Source organism: Thunnus maccoyii, chromosome 9, assembly GCF_910596095.1.
Source record: "Thunnus maccoyii chromosome 9, fThuMac1.1, whole genome shotgun sequence".
Lineage (NCBI taxonomy): Eukaryota > Metazoa > Chordata > Actinopteri > Scombriformes > Scombridae > Thunnus > Thunnus maccoyii.
This window is the reverse complement of record NC_056541.1, coordinates 20,491,931-20,512,448: the sequence shown is the minus strand read 5'-3', so window position 1 is coordinate 20,512,448 and position 20,518 is coordinate 20,491,931. Positions and strand designations below refer to the sequence as shown.

Below are 20,518 nucleotides of genomic sequence, written 5' to 3'. Positions count from 1 at the left end.
ATCTTGCAGTAGTAAGGAAGTATTGTACTAAGCGTGTCATACAATGGTGGAACTTGTGGTAAACACATTTCATTACAAGTCCCGCATTAAATAGTATTATTAATAGTATTAGAAACATATTTAGCTAAGCTTTAAGTATCAAAAATTAGAACTATTAGTACTCATTCTACAGGAGAATCACCCCTGTCAGAGTTATATTATTTTGTATGATTTTCTGCATGAATTATTACTGATGCATTAATGTGTAAGCAGAAATTCAGTGTTGCAGCTGTTTGAGGTTGAGCTAATTGAATTATTTTACATACTGTTTGATCATTTAGAAGAATAAGTAGCTTACAACAGTGGTTTTCAAAGTGGGGTCCGGGGACCCCCAGGGGTCCTTGAGGGAGTTCCAGGGGGTCCCCAGCAAAAAGGGGAATAATTTATTTTGACTATAGTTCCATCCATAAGTGACACAATGACAGCATGTATGACTATTTTGGTCGTGGGTTTCATACACTGTAATTAAACACCTAAAAGCCAAAATTTTATCAGATGGGGGACCCAGGGACAAAATCTTATCAAGTAGGAGTCCGTGGTCTAATTTGTGTCAGTTTAGGGGTCCTTGACATGAAAAAGTTTGAGAACCACTGGACTACAGTACTTGAGTTATTCTACTAGTAGTACCATACACGTTAAGACATTTACAGGTATCAGACTTTGAACATCATTAAGTTTTTTCAAAAATGATTAAATGCAATACATGCTTTTATCATGGTGACATGTTTAAGTCAGTTTTATTTATATACCTCCAAATCACAACAGAAGTTATCATTTAATCTGCATACTGTTACATATAGTGCATGTACATATATGTTTATCTGCACATACTGTTACATACAGTTTATCTACATACATTTATCTGTACATAGTTTATTTACATACATGTTTATTTGCGCATACTGTTACATACAGTTTATCTACATACATTTATCTGTACATAGTTTATTTACATACATGTTTATTTGCGCATACTGTTACATACAGTTTATCTACATACATGTTTATCTGCACATACTGAATTAATTTTCTGCAGGTCATATTTAACCAGATCTTATTTTGAAATGCCAGACCGGAAAGGAATTAGCTATTCTTGGTAGCTACGTAATGCTAGCTCACTCTGCCGCCTGCATCTTCCTCTCCGAACCAAAGACTGAGCCAACACAAGAAGCTGCATTTTCCCGGCTCATTAGAAGTCTTTAGTCCTGTTTCTGTTAATTGTATAAGTAATGTAGAATGGCGTCGGCTTTTGGGAAGCTTGTCGTCGGTACTTACGTGGAGATAAAGCGCAGTGATGGTAAGTTTCACCCTGCCTATTCTTTTCTCGTCGCACTGTGTAAGTTGTTTGGGGATCTTTGTTGCTGCGGTGCTGTTGAACACAGCAACCGTTGTTCCTGTCTGCAGAGCGTAACGTTAGCTGCAGGAAAACGTTAATATTAGCTGTCAGGGCGGAGTGCCTCAACATGGCCAAAGCCTTTTGAATGAGCCTTTACCTTTTGTTAGCTGGGCTTCTATGCGAATAAAAGACACATTTGTCGACAATGTTAGTTAATTCATAACGTTTGATAACTGCAAGCGCCTTCTTCAATTTGGTATCTAATGTAACTAACGTTAGCCAAAACACCAACGTCAGTGCAACGGTAAACGTTACCTAAATGATTTTATACTAACGTTAACCAATAATTTGTAACATAACATTAGCTTAGCTGGCTAAATTGCTAACCAAGCTAACGTTAGTTCGATAGAGAGCAACATTAGCTGGAGATTAGCTTAACGGCTAACGCTAATGCTGCCGGCTTTTTTTGTATACAGCAACGAGTAGTTTTTGCTTTGGATGTGTTTTGTGCTCTAACCAAGCGTTATATGCAATTCAATTAGCCATTTTTTTTTAGCTTAACCTAGATCTTTACAGAGCGAGTTTCACCTAACATTAACCTAACGTTATTTCAGTTGTTATGGAAACCTCTAACTTAATTGCCTTCAAATGAAGAATCTTGTTTTTTTAACAGATGGTAAATTTGACACACTATTGTTTGTTTATAATGGCATAAATAGACGTATCCCAAGATCTTGGTTAACAAATTGCTTTTGTGGATAATGGTCTGGATCAGATCATCCTTTGCACCAAGGAAACCTAGCTAATCCTCGATAATATATGCCAATATATAGGAAGACAAACAAACAACCAGTAGTGTATGATATGCTTGTGACAGCTGCGTGCTTTTTACAGAAGTACTGCATATCATTCACTGCCAACAAGAGGAAGCTGGGGTGACAAACACTCACTGGAGCTTCAGCTTTTTTAACAGAGGGGTAGTTAGACAGAGACAGGGAGAGGCGGTTTGTTGTATGACTCTTCTCTATGTGAATGTCAGCTTTATTCTGAGTGTGTAACTGTACAGTTGTACATTGCTTCAGGGCCAGATAGCCAAAGATGAGGGAAAGGTTTGTGTCATTCCTGCTGGCTCTTCCAGGATTAGGCTACACCCAGTGATGTTGTTTTTGAATAAAACCCATAAACACCAAATATCCTTTTGAACAATGAGAAGAAAGCTGGTCGCAAAGGGGTGTGTTTTTAACCGTTTGTATTGGTTGTTGATGATAATGTCTTTAATGCCATCATCCATAGGCCATGTGATTATACTGTCCTCAGTACCCATCAGGCCTGGAGTGAGACGTTAAAAGAAACGTGCAGCCCAGAGAGGGAAGTGGTTCTGTCTGTCCTTTTCCCTGCTGGTTGGGTTTGCATCCAGAACAGGGATTGCCCGCTCTCCAGGGGGTTGGTGGCTGGGCTGGTTCAAATTCGAGCCAGATTCAGGCCATTAGCCACCACCCCATCTGTTGCAGCCAGCTCCCTCAATTCTGCCAGGACTCTCTTGTTTCCCCTGTTTTTTTTTTCTCCTTTTCAAAGTCAATCCTGGTGAGAGCTATATCTTACAGACAATAATTTTGCAGTATTCAGCACATGATCTTTAGTCATTGCTCAGTTTATCACCCTAGATTCCCTGTTTGGCATTCATTTTTATGTGAAATATAGATGTGTCTTTTAAAGTAGAGTGATAGATACAGGCCACCCACCAGCTTAGTGATTGTGGACTGCATCATTTTTCTCAATCTGTGACATGTTGACACACTTTCATTGAAGGTTGCCTTCAGTGAAACTGATGCTTTAAGGGCTTTGTTTGTTCCCCTGGCTTAGCAGAGCTTGAAGCACCCCCTTTTAAGCCCCTTCGGTTACTGGGGAGTGTCAGCGTACCCATTCAGCCAGGTTTTAGTAAAGTAAAGTAAAGTGGGACACAGTGGACAGTGCATTCAGTTACAGAAATCAGCAGATTAGCTGCTCTAAGACAAGCCAGTGTGCGACTTAGCATTTCAGCTCATGGAGGTAGGTTTAGAAATGGAGTGTGATATTATGGCCTAGTGTAGAGGTCCACTGATCTCTGGAGGGAAAATAAATGTTCCTGTTTCCAAGATCAGACTGTACAACTGCTCAGAAGTGTGTCTGGGTCTGGTAGGTGAGTGTCTGCGACACGGCAGATGCTTTCTGGTATGGACACCTGAACCCAGCTTAAGGCTTTGTACTAGTGTTGAAGCAAGTAATTGATTAATTTGATCGGCAGAAAAGCGATTAATGATCATTTTGATAATTCATTAAACGTTTAAGTCACTTAACAATTAAAACTGTTGAATATTTGCTGTTTTTAGCCTCTCAAAAGTGATGATTTCCAGATTTTCTGTTTCATATTCTTGCAAATTAAATACTTTTGGGTTTCTTGACAGTTGCACAGACAAAATAAGTCATTTCAGGTTATCACATTGGGCATTGGTAACTTGTAAGGAGCATTTGTCATAGTTTTAAAAATGATTGAGTTTAATCAATAACAGGATATAATCTTCAGTTTCAGCCCTGTCTCACTATAATACCCTACCTTCTCTGGATGTGGAGGGAATGAGTTGTTCTTACAGTAAGAAACGCTGTCTTGGTGATGGTATGGAGCTTGCTTTTGTGTCCAAAATCTCCAGGCCTCTGGATACAACAGGTTAGACGGGCCCCCTACATACCCATTGTTGTGTATGGTGTTACTGTGGCTGGATGTTCCTTCCACAGGTTATACTGTCTGGACTATGGATACCCGTACATTTCTACAAGCAGTGACCTTCCTTAGAATCTCTTTTCATGGGAAATTATTTTCTGTTGCATTGTGAGGAAGTCATCTATTGAACTCCGATATTCTTGCCACATATTCTGTTTGTTTTTGGTTTAACAAGATGTCTACCTCTCCTGGCAGCCACAAGGATTATCCGGGTCATTATGTCGAGACACACTTTTTAATGTCGACAGTAGAGATGAAGTGCTGTTAACAGACAGTAAGGATGCCGCTGTGTGAGGTTGATACAACAAAACATCTTGCTAAGCCAGCAGAGTTGGCAGGACTTCTTCTAACATTTATTTGTGTCAAGCTGCTTCACTGTTGTAATTTGATTTCTCAGTCCTCTTCTGTGATTCCCACTGGGAGGAGCAAAACTAAAGTTTGTCTACTTTAAGTGTGAAAGTGCTTTATATGGTATATTTTGATAAATTTGAGAATTACTGGATGTAGTTTGATGTAACCAATTTTTCCACATAAGTGGTTTTGGAGGAAGTTGTTGCTCTGCAGTTACTTAGCAGCATGTTGAGTAGAGTCTGATGCGTATGAACCCACAGGAAGGCTGTGGTTTCAAATTTACCTCTAACATGAGCCAAGCAGTCAGTCACGTTTGCTTTTTTTCCACTTTCTTTTTTTTTTTTATTACTAGCAGAAAGTTGTCAGCAGAAAGCAGCAGTGATTTGATGATCCTTGCCTGACCCCCTGTTGCCTCCGTGCCTCACTGTAATCCTCTGAGTATTGCAGTCACTATTGCAGCACGCCATGCTCTCAACACTCCTTAAGTAGAGGTGTGGCATCAAGCATCACATGCCTGTTCCAGCCACCCTTACTGTTGCCAAGGTTTTTCTGTAACCCCCCTTCTTACAGTTCAGCATTGGGTTATTTGCACTTGTATTCATGTCTGGCTGTTTCCAGAGTGCAGATGTCAGCATTGTAGTTGCTGAAGGACACTAATGAAAGTTGCACATGCATAACAGGTGATGAAATAAAGGAAACACCTGAGTAAATAAGTAGATGTTTCCTCATGGGGTCACTGAAAAGTTTGAGTATGACAGGCAAGTGACCCATACGTTGTGGCCCTTTATATCACCAGGTATCCATCCATTTGAACACCTATAAGAGATTTGGACAGGAGTGATAGACAGTGTTCTCCTCCACCATCATCAAAACATGAAATGAGGGAATGTCTTTTGGAAGAATGACGTTCCTCCTTTGAGTAGAGTTACAGAGACTTTGGGAATTAATGCCAAGGTGCATTGAAACAGTTCTCATGGCTTATGGGGGCTTGTGTTATTTGGTGTTGATTGTACATGGAGAATAATTTTTGTTATTCCACTCTCATAAGGCCTTAGTAATGTGACATGTGGCCATGTAGATATGTTACTATGAATCTGAAAACTGCTGACATGAGAACAGGCTTGAGCTCAGGCTCAACCAGTAAAGTAGAGCCATATGAGGATAAGTGTCATTTCTAATAGAGGGATGGAGGATAAGGCTGAGTGGTACAGTTGACATTATTATTGTCTTTTTTATGGAAGCGGTCTGTCACAATAAGGTTGTGCTCTATTACACTAGTAAATTAATCATGTAACAGTATTGTCTAATCATTTTGACATGACATGACAGAAAGACATGCACCATACTCTACCATCAACAAAGGTGGCTGCTCTTCATCTAGTGTTAATTCATTTTTGTTACAGTGAAATAAATGTATGCATATTCAATCAGTTTATTTATTAAATATAGAGCATTTCATTTTTAATAAATGGGAGATTTGTACATTATGGAGCTGGATGTCTTTAGAGTGTACAAATGTTTTCTTTCCAACTCTTCCTGTTTTAAGACATAAGATTTCCCTTTTCTGTATCTTGCCAATGTAAAACCATCGTGTGTTAGATCAGTGAAACGTTCAGCAGCAACACTAAAAGCATCTTTGCTCACTAGTTCCCAGTGTGTCTCTGAATAATGGATACAGGAACATGTCGTTTTCCTGGATTGTGCTGGGAGTTTACAGCATACAGTCATATCCAGATAGACAAAGATGGGGGGGCTGAGCAGGCTCTTTACAGCTGGTATTATTACGCTGCACACATAGAGATGGAGAGAAGCATTACAGGCTAGCAGCAGCAGCAGCTGTGCGTGTCTCTATTATCAGTGATTCTCTCCAATGGGTGATTATCAAACCTTTTGGTCAGAGCTCAGCTTACTAAGATTAGCCTAAGGCTTTTTCCTTGCTCTTAAATTTACATCCAAAGGAACCAATTGCCTCCTGATATTTTAGATGTTGATGTCAAATTAAAATGCTCTTTTGGTTTAGTTTTGGTTTAGTAGGACATTGTTCAACACTGCTATGTACAGAGCTGTTCTCAGCTTTTCCAGTCTTTCAGGCTGGATGTTAAGGTGGATATCGTTATGACAATATTAATACTGATATTTTACAATATTGATATATATTAAACTGTTGTTCAAAGCAATGACCTCTGTTCCAGTGTTTGAATCACATAAGACCTAGTTCTTCATATGCTTTAAACAAAAACTTCAGTAATTAATTTTGTTATTCTTTAATTACAGCTTGCACAGAATCCTTCATTTGGATAATTAAATTTGTAGAATGATAATAGATGGTCTGGAGCTGCAACAATTATTCATTTAACAGAAAATTAACCTAATTTGTTAATTGTTTTGAGCTTCTTAAATGTGAATCTTTTCTGTTTCTTTAGTCCTTTATGATAGTAAACTGAATATCCTCGGGTTGTGGACTGTTGGTCGGGACAAAACAAGACATTTTAGTTTACATCTTAGTCTTTGGGGAACACTTATTAACATTTTTCACAATTTTCTGACATTTCATAGACCAAACAACTAATCAGTTAATCGCGAAAATAATCTACAGATTAATCAATCATAACGATTGTTAGTTGCAGTGCTAATAAGGTCATATCATCAGTGCAATGATTCAGCCAAAAGTTGATAAAGGATGACACTGAATCACCGCCCAGCCCTGTTGGTGTGAATTTTGTCCTCCACGAAATTTGTTTAGATAAATTAAAGCTCAAGCTAAAAAGTAAGATAACGCTACACAAGCCCTCAATACGAACACAGCAAATCAGAGCGTCCTGACAAATCATCAAATATAATTTACTACATTCTTAAAAACATAACCCTTGTGAGGTTTTTCAACCTTGCTGCACCTCCAAATAAAAAGCGGCTCTAATTTAACACGACTAGCTGTAGATCTGATCAGGCTTGCAGGTGGTAATTTGGCCTTTTGTCATTCACCCTACTAATATGTGAATCTGTGTCAGTGAAAAAAGGTGGAGCAAAAGAACATTTGTATCAAAATATATGTAATTATTGTAAAACATGAGAGGGTGGATAGCACAGGGTTTTTATCACGCCGCTAATTAACAATTAAAATATACTGTATTTGGTAAAGTTGACTATCCTGGCAGCCAGTTCTTAGGATAAAAGTTTGTGCCTTCGATGCACTACCTTCCCTCTTTATAGCCTTCCCGTCTGATGTTTGTCTTTCCCGGTTTGTGGCACTGTCACAGGACGCATACATCAGGCGATGGTGACCTCACTGAATGAGGACAACGAGAGCGTCACAGTGGAGTGGATAGAAAATGGAGACACAAAAGGGAAAGAGGTAAACCACCATTTATTACCACTCAAGGAACCAGCAGCATGTCCTTTTATTGCCCAAAGCAATGAATAATGCATCCAATGACATTAAGAGCTATGATGATTACACAACCAGCCTGTATGTGCTACAGTCCCACCAGACATCACTCTCTGAACACTGATGTGCATGAGCTAACGCAGCCTGTACTCATATGTCCCACACTGTGTATACTCTGCAGTATATCCCAGTACAGCAATGTAACCTCATTGTATTCTTTTTATTTTATACTTATCATATATTTTCTATATATAGAGATGCTAATGTAGGTTCAAGGTACTTTCTCCCTCTCAATCTCTCTGGTTAACTGACAGGATTAAAGAGGGACAGAGTGAAAAGAAAGATCATTACCATTACACTAACTTATGTCGTAGTTTTAGCAATAGCTGTAAGCTCAGGTTATCGCTGGCTAACTTCAGATATTGCTAATATACAGTATTTACAGTACATATGACCACACTGTAGTGCTCATTTTTACCCTTTTAAGATTCAAAGACTCAACCCATGTGGTGTTGACAGTGAGCTGGTGAAAAAAAATTGTAGTTTCCTTTTTCAGAAAACAGCATTTGTGGTCATGTATTCCACTTGTAATTCATAGTTGAAAAAGTATCCACAGAAACTCACCAAATCACTTTGGCAGCATAATCCACATCTCTGCTGTCCATCTGTGTACTCTGTATGCTCCAAAAACTCAGTTAAGCCCTTAGATCAGGGGTTTTAAACAAATTTGGATGTATTGACCAACAAGCAAGTAATGACTGGCCTGAGACAAATACTTAAGCCAAGATTCAGTGTAGTCAGCAACACTTACACAGTTGGATGACAAGTGAACTTTGAAAATACAAAATCCTAATTAATTAATAATTTTAAGTTGAACAAATAAATGTATTCAGTCAAGATAAAGAATCAGGACTTTAAAGCAAGATAGCGAGTTATGAATTAATACTTTGCATTTGTTTGTTGCTCACTGACAAGCACACACATTCATGGGATATCCATGTGATGGAAGCATAACTTTTAATTTTTGGGCTTTGTGGGTATCGGGTCATTCAAGATGCAAGACTTTTTTCTTCTTTTTTTTTTTAAATATCCAACATTAAAGTCACAGATTGTGATTTAAGTTGTGATTCATGTCCAAATGATTCAAGTCCACACCTCTGCTACAGTCTGTCTCTGCTCTTTAGCTGATAGGGCAACTTATTCAAATTAACTAATTAAAACTGAGATATGTGCTATGTTATATAAATGACACGTAGTGCCTATAAAAGTGTTAAACCACCCATTTCCATGTTTTACACATTGAATCTGTGGATGTATTTAGGCTTCTTTGACACTCATCAGCAGAAAAAGGCTGTTTAATGTCAACATGAAAACAAATCACGACAAATCACGACACATATAAACCACACACCTTCACAGGTTACTACTAAACCTCTGATCCATCTTCAAACCTTTGTCTAAAAGCCATTTTTTTCATTCTGAAATCTTCAGTTAGGTAGCGCAGGTTTTCAAGGACTGATCAAAAGCCTTTTTGTAACGAATGTCTGTTTGTGTATGAAACATGTTGTATGATCACATTGTTTAATGACAAACATTGGTTGATTGGCATGTCATCAGTTGACTTTGGTGATAATACTCCTTTATTTCTGGACAGATTGATTTGGAGAGTATATTTGCACTTAACCCAGATGTGGCCCCAGATGAGGAGATTGCCCCTAGTCCAGAGACTCCACCCCCACCTACCCCCACATGTGTGAAGGTCAACAAAATTGCTAAGGTGAGTACTAGTATGTTACCTTATCTGGAAACATCTGTAACAAATCAGTTTTATATTGTTTAAAAGAAAACACAGCTTCTTTCTTTTTCTTTTGATTCTCTCCTCTGTTTTACATCCTTCGTTCACATCATAGCTACAGTGTATCTAAAGTGTTCAGTCCAGTTTGTATAGTTGCTGTATATGGCTGCAGTTTGCTGGACCTTGCTGGAAATGTAGGCCCTGGATCCTCTGAACTAACCAGTTAATTGGTCTGTTAAGTACACTGTGTATACTGGACAGTAGATTAGGGGTGTTTTTATATTGTCACATTCAACAAATAAAACATTTGAAATGAAAACTGCACATAAATTGAAAATTAGATGATTTTGCTTAAGATTTATTACCTTGTGCAGCTGGATTTGCAACATCACAAGATCACGCGAGAATCCATCTCGCCAGGCTTCAAGCTATGACGATTCTCGCGTGATCTCACGAATCCAGCTGCCTCGCAAGGTAAGACAGTAATAGACGGTGATAGACAGATGGTTCATCCAATCACCTGCCAGGTATTTTTTTGAAAGTGCCTTCCCTTGTCCAAACAGTTTCCAAGGACGACTTCTCATATGGTTCTGTGTAACAAACCATCTCTGGCATTAGGTCATTTTATTTTATAATGTGAAATTTAAACTACTATCCAGAAGTTGTGTTCTGCATCAGAGTATAATGTTGCAGTCTATTTTGCACACCTGCACCTGCTACTCTAATAGTCTGCTGTAATTTTGTTCTCTTAGTATTTTGTAATTGTAGTATTTTTTTTGAATGTATTGTATAGCTCTAAAGCAGTCCTCACAAATAAATGTCGAGGTGTTACAGCCTTTTGTGTTTTGGACAAAGTGTACTCACATTTGTTTTTTAAAAGAAAAGGTGTCACTACACCAGCACAAAGCTGTGCATTTGGCAGTGTCATCACAAACACTGGTGTTAACAAAGAGGCCTCTGTAATCAGCACTAATCTGATTCTCAGGCTTTGTCTATTTCTGTATCTCTACATAACCAAGGAAGTAACTAAGGAAAACAGAAGGGTTTGAAAACTGAATGAAAGGGGGAAAAAAAAGTTTCTTTGTCAAGTCTTGAGGAGACATGAAATATATGCCCTCTTATCCTACAATATCTTACTGTAGCTTTTGTTTCTCCTTGCAGAACCGTCGGACGATAGCACCTACTAAGAATGACACTCCGTCCAGGGATAATAGAGGTTTGTTTCAGACAATGCTTGGGGAATTTTGCAAATATCCTACCATAATCTATGACTATTAAATCTTAAAATTGAATTTAAATTAACAAAACAACTTTTATCATGGTAGAGGAATTATTTGTGTTGGGATATCGAATATCTGCGGTATTGATGGCAGATAAAAAAAGCAATGGTCAATTTATTGACCATTTTACACATTTTAAACCTTTTGTGTCACAATGTTTTATGATTAGTTGACTTTTTAAATGTATACAGAAAACTGTTATATAAAAGATGTAAATAAAAATAAACCTAGAACTCTAATTTTTGATCATTTTGGGTAAAAGTCATCCATAGTCAAACAGACTTTTATTTGAAGCAGCTAAGTTCAGTTAAGTTTTGCTGTTACTATAACCTCTGTTCCCTGAAGGAGAGGAACGAGGTAAAACGTGTATAATATAGGATATCAGGCCATGCGGGGGCGTGACATCTCAGCTTCATTTTTAACGGCAAGCTCAAAAGTCTTGTGTTGACGGCATCTGAATCAGGAAGTCTCTCTCTTAATCTTTGTGGGTTTTGTCTTTCCAGTGATTCCGACCCGGGCCAGACCCCCACAGCCTCAACAACCAGAGCCAGCACCACCACCTCCATCCCAGCAGCCCGCACAGCCCACCCAAGCTCAGACACAACAGCAACTGCAGAATGGTAACGTGATCAAAACTATAATGTATTTTTAATTAACCAAAGCTGTGATCTAATTATCTTTCTCAAATGAACAGTGAAAAATGCCAACACTTTTTAACATGTAGAGTATTTTTGATATCTAGATTTAGCAGTAAAGAGAACCTATTATCTTAACTTTTGAATATCTAATGTTTTTGTTGACCACATGTTTATCGCAGAATCCTCACATCAACCGATATCCAGAAAGGAGTTTGGACAGCTTTGTATGTATCACCTGCATGTTTCCCCTGTCCTCAACGCTTTTTGGTGATTCTAATAGAGTCCCCAATAGAATCTGAGAGTCCTCTAGTCTTACAAGATGTTTGTACACCTAAAATGTCTGCCAGATACGATTCAGTGCTGTGGTGTCACTGCTGTGTTGGTGAAGTAGCACAGATGCAATCCATCCAGCAGACAGGCTTTCTGGGTATTAGATGGGGGGCGGGTGGGGGGGGGGGAGCGTTTGTGCTGCTGTTTGACTGCGCTGTCTTTTCCCCGTCTGATTTCTGCTGAGTCACACACAAGCACACACGTGGAAAAGCCTGTGGCACTGTGCGTTACTCCTCTAGGCCCACACAGCAACAATAACCTTTTTCTTTACCCTCCATTCCTTGGAAGTGCTCACTGTCATTTGGTGAGCTGAAAGGAGAGGGAGGGAGAAGCTTTGTTTCCCCTCTTCGCCCCTCAGCTCCCCCACCGACAGCCTTTGAGGCTGAGTAACCCACAAGTAGTGACGGTGCTGCATTCCTCTTACTGCCTTGTCCTAGTGCTAACCCAGCTCATCGTCTCCTCCCAGATTAGAGCAGATTATTAATCCATCTGCTCTGATAGTCTGGGTTCTCAGGGACTGGAGCCAGCAGGAGGCCAGGACTGTATTACAGGGCTTCGGCCAGGCTTTGCAGTGGGAAGCTGGGGCTATAGCAGCGAGCCAGGGCTAATCACGTAACATCTGGTTTTTATAAACTGCAAGGAATCAGAAGTGGCCATTACTCGCATATTTGCTAACTTGTGTTCTTTATTGCAGTTACTAATTATTTGTGATTGACCTGAAACAACACTAATCTGTGGGTGTGCTGTGCTGGGAGATTTGGAATAACCTTGTGTTTGATTGCTGAACTATTTTCTAACCATACTTGATTTGAAACCATCACTCATTTTTGTTTGCAGTAGTATGAGGCACATATCTAAGTTGTCAGTGATGGGTTTTAGCAGTCTCCAAGTCCAGTTGTGATTTAGGATGCAGATAGAAAGGATAATTGAGGAGAGCAGGTTTTGAACACACTGTAAAGGCCTTTTGTTTTTTTTACGTGGAGAGAGCAGCTAGTGTTATACTGGAGGCACTGTGTGCCAGCCACTGCACCCTGCTCTGTGCTTAAGAACTATCACTGTTCTGCTTTGTTGGAAATAGCCCAAGGTCTCCCATAGAGTTCTGTTTGAACAAAGGGAAAAGAAAGACTCACTGAGAGAAAGATACTGCTCGAACCAAGCGAGAAGACTGAGGAAGTAGCAGAAACAGATTGAAAGAAGGATGGAGAGAGGAAGAGCTCTCTATACAAAGGAACGCTGTTGGCATATCCTGTGAAAGGTAATAGTTATCGTATCTCTTGTCTTAATGGCAGCGAGGAGGAAGTCGAACTGTGTGAAGGAGGTGGAGAAACTGCAGGAGAAAAGAGAGCGGCGTCGGCTTCAGCAACAGGAGCTCAGGGAGAAGAGAGCTCAGGTACATACATTTATTTTCCTTTCTCCTTCTTAAGTAACAAAATATATTTATTGAATGATGATTGCAACTTAAGCTTAGTGACGTTGAGATGTTAAATTAAAAGATGAGGAAATAATATCTTTAATATCTGTTTCTCCTGGTCTTCCATCAGGAGGTGGATACAACCATCCCTAACTATGAGATCATGTACATGATTAGAGATTTCCGAGCCAGCCTAGACTACCGGCCCCTGACCACAGCAGATGTGGTGAGTAGAAACTGTAGCCTCTCCTTCTATCCTGATTGTTAGATATTGATCTTCAACAACAATATAATAAAATGTTCCCCGTTGCACTGTCCAGATCGAAGAGCACAGAATATGTGTTTGTGTGAGGAAACGTCCACTCAACAAGAAAGGTAAGATCCTCTATCAGAAACAATGCGGGATCCTTGTGACCAATCATCATACGTCTGTGCAGTATTACGTGTTAATGTTCATGCTCGGCCTGCGCAATTTAAAAGTCTCGTCTCTGCTGTGTTCCAGAGTTGACCGTGAAGGATTTAGATGTGATCACCATCCCCAGTAAAGACGTGGTGATGGTTCATGAACCTAAACAGAAAGTGGACCTGACCCGCTACCTGGAGAACCAGACCTTCCGCTTTGACTACGCCTTTGACGACAGCACTACCAACGAGATGGTTTACAGGTCGGTTTGGTCAACAGCTGCTTGTTGGTTCATTGAAGTTGCATCTTCGTAGTGAGTACAACGAGGGTTATGAATTGTTTGTAGAATGGAAATACTGACTTTCATGGTTTGTTTTTCTAAAGCTTACAGGTTTATATCGTGCATTTGTAGCTGAAGTAATGAATCGATATGTGCTCTGCCTCATCTTGAAGGTTTACTGCCAGACCTCTAGTGGAGACCATTTTTGAGAGAGGCATGGCCACCTGCTTCGCTTACGGCCAGACAGGCAGTGGAAAAACACATGTGAGTGACATGCAATGAAAAAAAACCACATCACGTACTTGACAACCTGCTATATTTTTTTACCCTTGCATACAATTTGAAAATATCTCCTAAGCGACGTTGTATTGTGTTCTGTGTTTTAGACTATGGGTGGAGATTTTTCTGGGAAGAACCAAGATTGTTCTAAAGGAATTTATGCATTAGCTGGTAAGTCATTGAGTTATGTTATCTGTGCTAATTTATTGTATTCTAGTGAATGAAGATGTTGAATGAAATCTGTTTGGTTCCTTATTTTAAATGGGTTCGTTTGCTCGGGTGAGGTTTTTAGATGTTTCATCTCTTTTCATGCAGCTCGGGATGTATTTCTCATGTTGAAGAAACCCAATTACAAGAAGTTAGATCTACAAGTGTACGCAACCTTCTTTGAAATCTACAGTGGGAAGGCAAGTGATATGTAGTCATTTGTTTTGTTTTTTGCTTTTTTTCCCCTAAATAAAACACTAACCAGTACCCACTGTGTGTATGTACTGTTAGGTGTTTGACCTGCTGAATCGTAAAGCTAAGTTGAGGGTGCTGGAGGACGGGAAGCAGCAAGTGCAGGTTGTGGGGCTTCAGGAGAAGGAGGTCAAGTGCACAGAGGATGTCTTGAAACTCATAGAAGTGGGCAACAGCTGCAGGTGGGACAACAGAAACTTTGTCAGCGTAGTTGTTGTCTGTGGTGCAATTCCAAGGGTTGAGTTCATTTCTTTGCTCAGTACATGATACGATCATGGTCTTCCATCACATGTTCACAGTATGTCTCCTTTTTTGTGACTCCCAGAACATCAGGGCAGACATCCGCAAACGCCCACTCATCTCGCAGCCACGCCGTTTTCCAGATCATTCTTCGGAGGAAGGGGAAGATGCACGGCAAGTTCTCCCTCATCGACCTCGCAGGGAATGAGAGAGGGGCTGATACATCAAGTGCCGACCGCCAGACTCGACTAGAGGGAGCTGAGATCAACAAAAGCCTGCTGGCGCTCAAGGTGTGTGGGCGGAGATGTAAAGTGGCAGTAATGGCAGGAGCTTTGTTTTAGTGCTAATTATGCCACTTTAGCTGCCACTTAAGTTCAGCTTATTTGTTTGTGAACAGACAAAGTGTTATTTTAAATTGTTATGTGACAGCGATGTATATGTATTACTACTATGTTACACCCTAATAGTGCCATATAGGTACCATATGATGTGTTTCTCCCTTCCTTCTTGTTTCAGGAGTGTATCAGGGCTCTCGGCCGTAACAAGCCCCACACTCCATTCAGAGCCAGTAAGCTCACCCAGGTCCTGCGAGACTCCTTCATTGGAGAAAATTCACGCACATGCATGGTCAGTCCATTGCCTTAATATAACTACCTGTGTCCACGTTTTCATACGTCTTCCTTAGACAACGTTAATCTGAATGTTCTTCTCTTTGTCTGGACAGATTGCAACAATCTCTCCTGGTATGACATCCTGCGAGAACACCCTCAACACACTACGCTACGCCAACAGGTGCAAATATATTGATCTGCTACAGTGCATTACGGGCACAGGAACAGAAATCATGCACCGTTTTGAAATTATACCACCTTCATAGCTCCTAATTCCACAATAATCCCCAGTGGCCTTTGTATAGATTGAAATTGTCTTAGTTGTACCAATATTTGAAGTGTAAACATTGTGAATATGTCTGCCTACTCTCTGTAGTTCTGTCTGACTCTCTTGTATGTCCTCTCTCCTTTCTTTTTCCTGCCTTTTCCCTCTTCTCTCCCGTCCTCTGCTCCTCTGTGCGCTGGTGCCGCTGTGTAGAGTGAAGGAGTTTGGGATTAGTCCGTCGGACATCCCCTTCTCTCAGGGCGGTCAGGGGAGTCGCCCCGAGCACTCGCCCACCAATACCTTTGAGTTTGATGACTTTGCTGCTACCTCTCCCAGCAGGTCAAGCACTCCCCAAAGCACAACCACTGCACGCATACACAAACACACAAAACACACACATACTGTGCATGCGCTCCCTGCAGGTATTTTATGACATTATAAAATGATCCTCATTTATGAGCTCATTTTAGCAGCTTCCATTCACTTCATCAGCCGGTCACCTCCACTATCTTCTTATCCTTCCTCTGTTTCATCTGCATGAAGTGACACTTTTCATTCTCCTCGCCTGCTGTGACTTGTGCTTCCACGTGGCTGTTTTCTTTTCACTGACTCCTGAAGAACACACACACACACATCCGTCTGTCCGTGTGGGTGTGTGAAGCCTGGATGAAGCTGAGCAGCTGGATGACAGGGTCAACTGTGAAACCCGGGTGTGATTAGTCAGAATTAACGCACAGTAGTTCACGACTTGACTCAGTAAAGTGTCAGCTGCTGTTTGGTGCCAATAATAACAGTAAGACATCCGTGAAGCTGTTCAGTAATTGCATCCAGGATGAGCTTTTGTTTGAGCCAACTCTCAGCAGATAATCTTTCTCACATAGTGATAATTAATTAGCGCTGGACCTGCAGGTCGAGAACAGGGCAGTAATATCTCAGCAGCTCATTAAACCTCATTAAACACAATCGCTAACCATCCGGATTCTTGTGTGTGACATTTATTGTATTACATTATATTATACAGGAGAACCTGACAAGTCAACTTTAACTACGTGAACAGATGAGCCATTCGTTTGTAGTGAAAAGGACTCTGCATGCTCGTTATGAGAACAAACTGACATCTACAAAACAAAAGCCATCTCTCCCCATGCATGATGTCACTGCTGTCATGATGCTACCACCCTGTGCAAATTGTGACCCCACAGTTAACTTCCCGCCCCCGATCAAACAGCAGCCATGTTCAGGATGGGTGTGCGCTGTGAATCGGTCCTGATCAGCTCTGTGTCTCTTACGTCCGCAGGGTGAAGGAGCTGACGGTGGACCCCAACCAGGTGATGGAGGGGGGTCGACCCAACATCCATACTGTAAACCAGCTGGATCTTTTGGACGAAGAGTGGCTGAGCATCTCGCCACAGAGAGACGACCTCAAACTGCTCTGTGAGCAGAATGTAAGTATCCAGAGTTTGTTCTTTTACATTACATATTTATTGAATATCAATATGGAAAAGTACAAGTAGAAAAGTTATATTTTTCCTGTTAACTCAACCCAGGTATCCAGCTGACAGATGCATGTAACTCAAACCTACACACACACACACACACACACATATTACCCTGCAAGTGACAAACCAAGGAGTTTATATATGAAAATTACATGCAATTACATAATACATAGAATAAAAGAGAAAGTAATATTCATTAAAAAAAAAAAGAACAAATACATAAAACATTCATAATAACTATTGAGAGAGAAAAAAACTAATATTATGATGATGATGATGCTAATAAAAATAATAATAATAATAACATTAATAACAATAATAGTAGTATGGAGCAGTTACTAAAAGACATCAGTCTCCAGTTTCTCAAAAAAGGACAGAAAATGGGCCCCACACTTGACTTTAAACTTTAAACTTAGACTTTAAAGTGAAGCGACAAATAATTGTGTATAAGTGTCAAACAAACAGAATGTCCATAATCCGTCGGTAATGAGGGAGGAGGGCCAGTTTCTCTCCATTTGATCAGCATAGCTTCGTAAACCAGTAAGGAGATGAGGGCTGGAATACCTTGTTTGTTTTTGTTAGAGGGTTTGGCTCAATGGGACATTGTAAGATTTCAGATGAAGTCAGAAAGACTGATGTCTAAAATTCAGCTTCAGCATGACCAGAACAAATGAAGAAGAGGTCACTTCAAGGTTAATTCTAACTAATTTTGTTTAGGAAAAATGAATACAACATACGACTTTGAACTGCACGAGTTCACATATAGAAGAGGAGTATGGGCGAAGTCCAAACGGTCATCTGAAAAACTTTTTACTTCTAAAACTCTGTTAGGAGTGGGCAATATGGATAAAATCCTCTGTCACATTATTGATAAGCAGTACATTGTCTGTTTTTGGCTAACCAATAAAATAAATACCTGATCTGTTCATTCAAGGTGCCACAGACGTTATTTGAAAATTCTAAAAACATTTGAAAATTATTTGAATAAAGTGTCATGTTGTAGCACGTAGTAAGTATTCCAACAGCTTATAGTCGAGTAACAGAGAAGCAGATTTCAAAAGACCTGAGAGACGCTGTTGCTTGTAAGAATTCTGAAATGTGTTTATAATCTCTAAATAAACGCCACTGGAATTCAGATCTCAGCAGTGATGTCATAAAATGCGTCATGTTTAGTTTTGTGCTGCTGGGAATGCTAGGTGAGCTTCTCAGTGTCCCTTGTTGACTCTGTAAATACGTTTCCCAGGAGGAGGAAGTGTCTCCCCAGCTGTTCACCTTCCACGAGGCCGTGTCTCAGTTAGTGGAGATGGAGGAGCAGGTCCTGGAGGACCACCGTGCTGTTTTCCAGGTCAGAAGAAAACCCCAAAACGACTCTTTAAATACTAAAGCCTGTTGTACCTGTACATGTATATGAAGACAGATGTATGCCATTTGTTATTTGTAGGATCTTTTGTTATTTCTGTACATCGATTAAGGTAAACAAATACGGACGTGTCTAAACATAGCAAATGTTAAATAAAAGCAATAAATGTGTTATGATAACGAGGGAGCTGTATTTTCTGTTTTCTCCAGAGGTCATTCTTTAGTCCCGCTGGCAGGATTTCATCTCAGGCTATAAAAAAACAAATCTAAATATACACTCGTCTGTGTTTTTTTTCTCTGAGCAGGAGTCTATCAGGTGGCTGGAGGATGAAAAGGTGCTGCTAGAGATGACAGAGGAGGTGGACTATGACGTTGAATCGTACGCTACTCAGCTGGAGCAGATCCTAGACCAGAAGATAGACATCCTCACCGAGCTCCGAGGTATGACTGAAGCACACAGGCTAATAAATCCTGCTCCAGCTAACAGGAATCACTCTTTTATAATGACTTCTCCTCCTGTCTTTTTTTTTTTTTTTTAACAGATAAAGTGAAGTCATTCCGCTCCACACTCCAGGAGGAGGAGCAAGCCAGTAAGCAGATCAATCCCAAGAGGCCACGTGCTCTTTAGAGACTGACAGCTGAAGCGGTTTAAGTGGCACATACAGAAACATAACCACTAGATGTTCGGCACAACTCGGGCTGTCACTAGCAGCTGTGAAAACATGAATAAAAGGACTGACATACCAACAGGCTCAAGGAATTGCATTTGTTATGATCCCACTCCTAACAAAACTGGCTCTTCTCTCACTATGGTCTTGTTAGAAAACTTCGGAAGGAAAATAGTTGTATTTCCTTCCTTTTTTAGTAGGTTTTTTTTTTTTTTTTTTCTTCCATGGAGAATGTTTAGTTCCCCCAACTTGGTTCTTCTTAAATTATTTTCTTTTATACTTGTTTGTACTTTCTTTGATCAGAATATTTTTGATCTGGTTTCAGAAGAGATCCTCACTGAACATGTTTTAAAAAGTTTACCACATAAAACCAGTTGTCTGATTCCTGGTTGCTCTGGCTGACATGTCTGCATGTGCACTCTGGTAGCGTATGTACACCACTGTCCTCAGTTTTCAATGCTTTTAGGTCCTCACTGTATAGTCATATCTCATTATAAGCGATCTCTTCTCTGTTTTTCTTCCTTCTCAGAGCTTTTACCAGTTTTGAAGAAGCCACTCTGCGCTTCTTTCCTTTGTGTTTGGTTTCTTTCCTTGTGTTCCTGAAAGGTTTTTACATGTAGTTTGCTTCGGTTTGTGCCATGTCATTCTATGTGGCGACTGACTTAATAACTCTTACTTAATGTAAAACATGTTTTCCACCCCTGTTTAACACTTTGGTATAAAAATGAAACTAGAAAAAAACAGCTATTAATAAATGTATAGTGAAAACCACTGACCTACTATTGGTTATGTTGCTCAGTGTTTGCACCGGATGTAATGCTGGATGAAGTAATAAAGATTCATGTGTTTCATTTGAATGTTTGAGTTCATTCAAATAGGCCTCAAGGGCTCAACCAGGCTTCGTTCCAACCGCCACACACTGTCCCCTCTTTGCATATGTGTGGCGGATGGAGTGTGTTATATCATTCAGAGCCATCTTTAATCAGTGTTGAGTGACTACATTATAAAACCCTCTGACAGTGAGTCTGCAACGGCACTGACTTTAACATCACACTCTGCTGCTGCTTAACAGACAAAGATAGAAGTTTCATCTCACTACATCCTCATATTTTTGGCCAAATGTACATCTCAC

At 40.1% G+C, this 20,518-nt stretch overlaps 1 protein-coding gene across 2 annotated transcripts; it reads left to right on the top strand.

The window, feature by feature from the left end:
• The first annotated feature begins 1,121 nt into the window (after positions 1 to 1,121).
• On the top strand, positions 1,122 to 20,243 carry kif2a (kinesin family member 2A). Of its 2 annotated transcripts, XM_042421830.1 has the most exons (21): positions 1,122 to 1,336; positions 7,742 to 7,836; positions 9,524 to 9,646; positions 10,826 to 10,880; positions 11,448 to 11,564; positions 13,202 to 13,302; positions 13,454 to 13,549; positions 13,644 to 13,698; positions 13,826 to 13,988; positions 14,180 to 14,270; positions 14,393 to 14,456; positions 14,601 to 14,692; positions 14,784 to 14,926; positions 15,070 to 15,274; positions 15,501 to 15,611; positions 15,709 to 15,776; positions 16,074 to 16,199; positions 17,158 to 17,305; positions 18,603 to 18,704; positions 19,024 to 19,159; positions 19,261 to 20,243. In XM_042421830.1, the coding sequence occupies exons 1-21, from the start codon at positions 1,276 to 1,278 to the stop codon at positions 19,344 to 19,346; spliced, it is 2,238 nt and encodes a 745-aa protein (XP_042277764.1). In that variant the 5' UTR covers positions 1,122 to 1,275; the 3' UTR covers positions 19,347 to 20,243. The 2 variants fall into 2 exon arrangements, with proteins under 2 accessions (XP_042277764.1, XP_042277765.1); XM_042421831.1 differs by lacking the exon at positions 16,074 to 16,199.
• Positions 20,244 to 20,518: the final 275 nt, after the last annotated feature.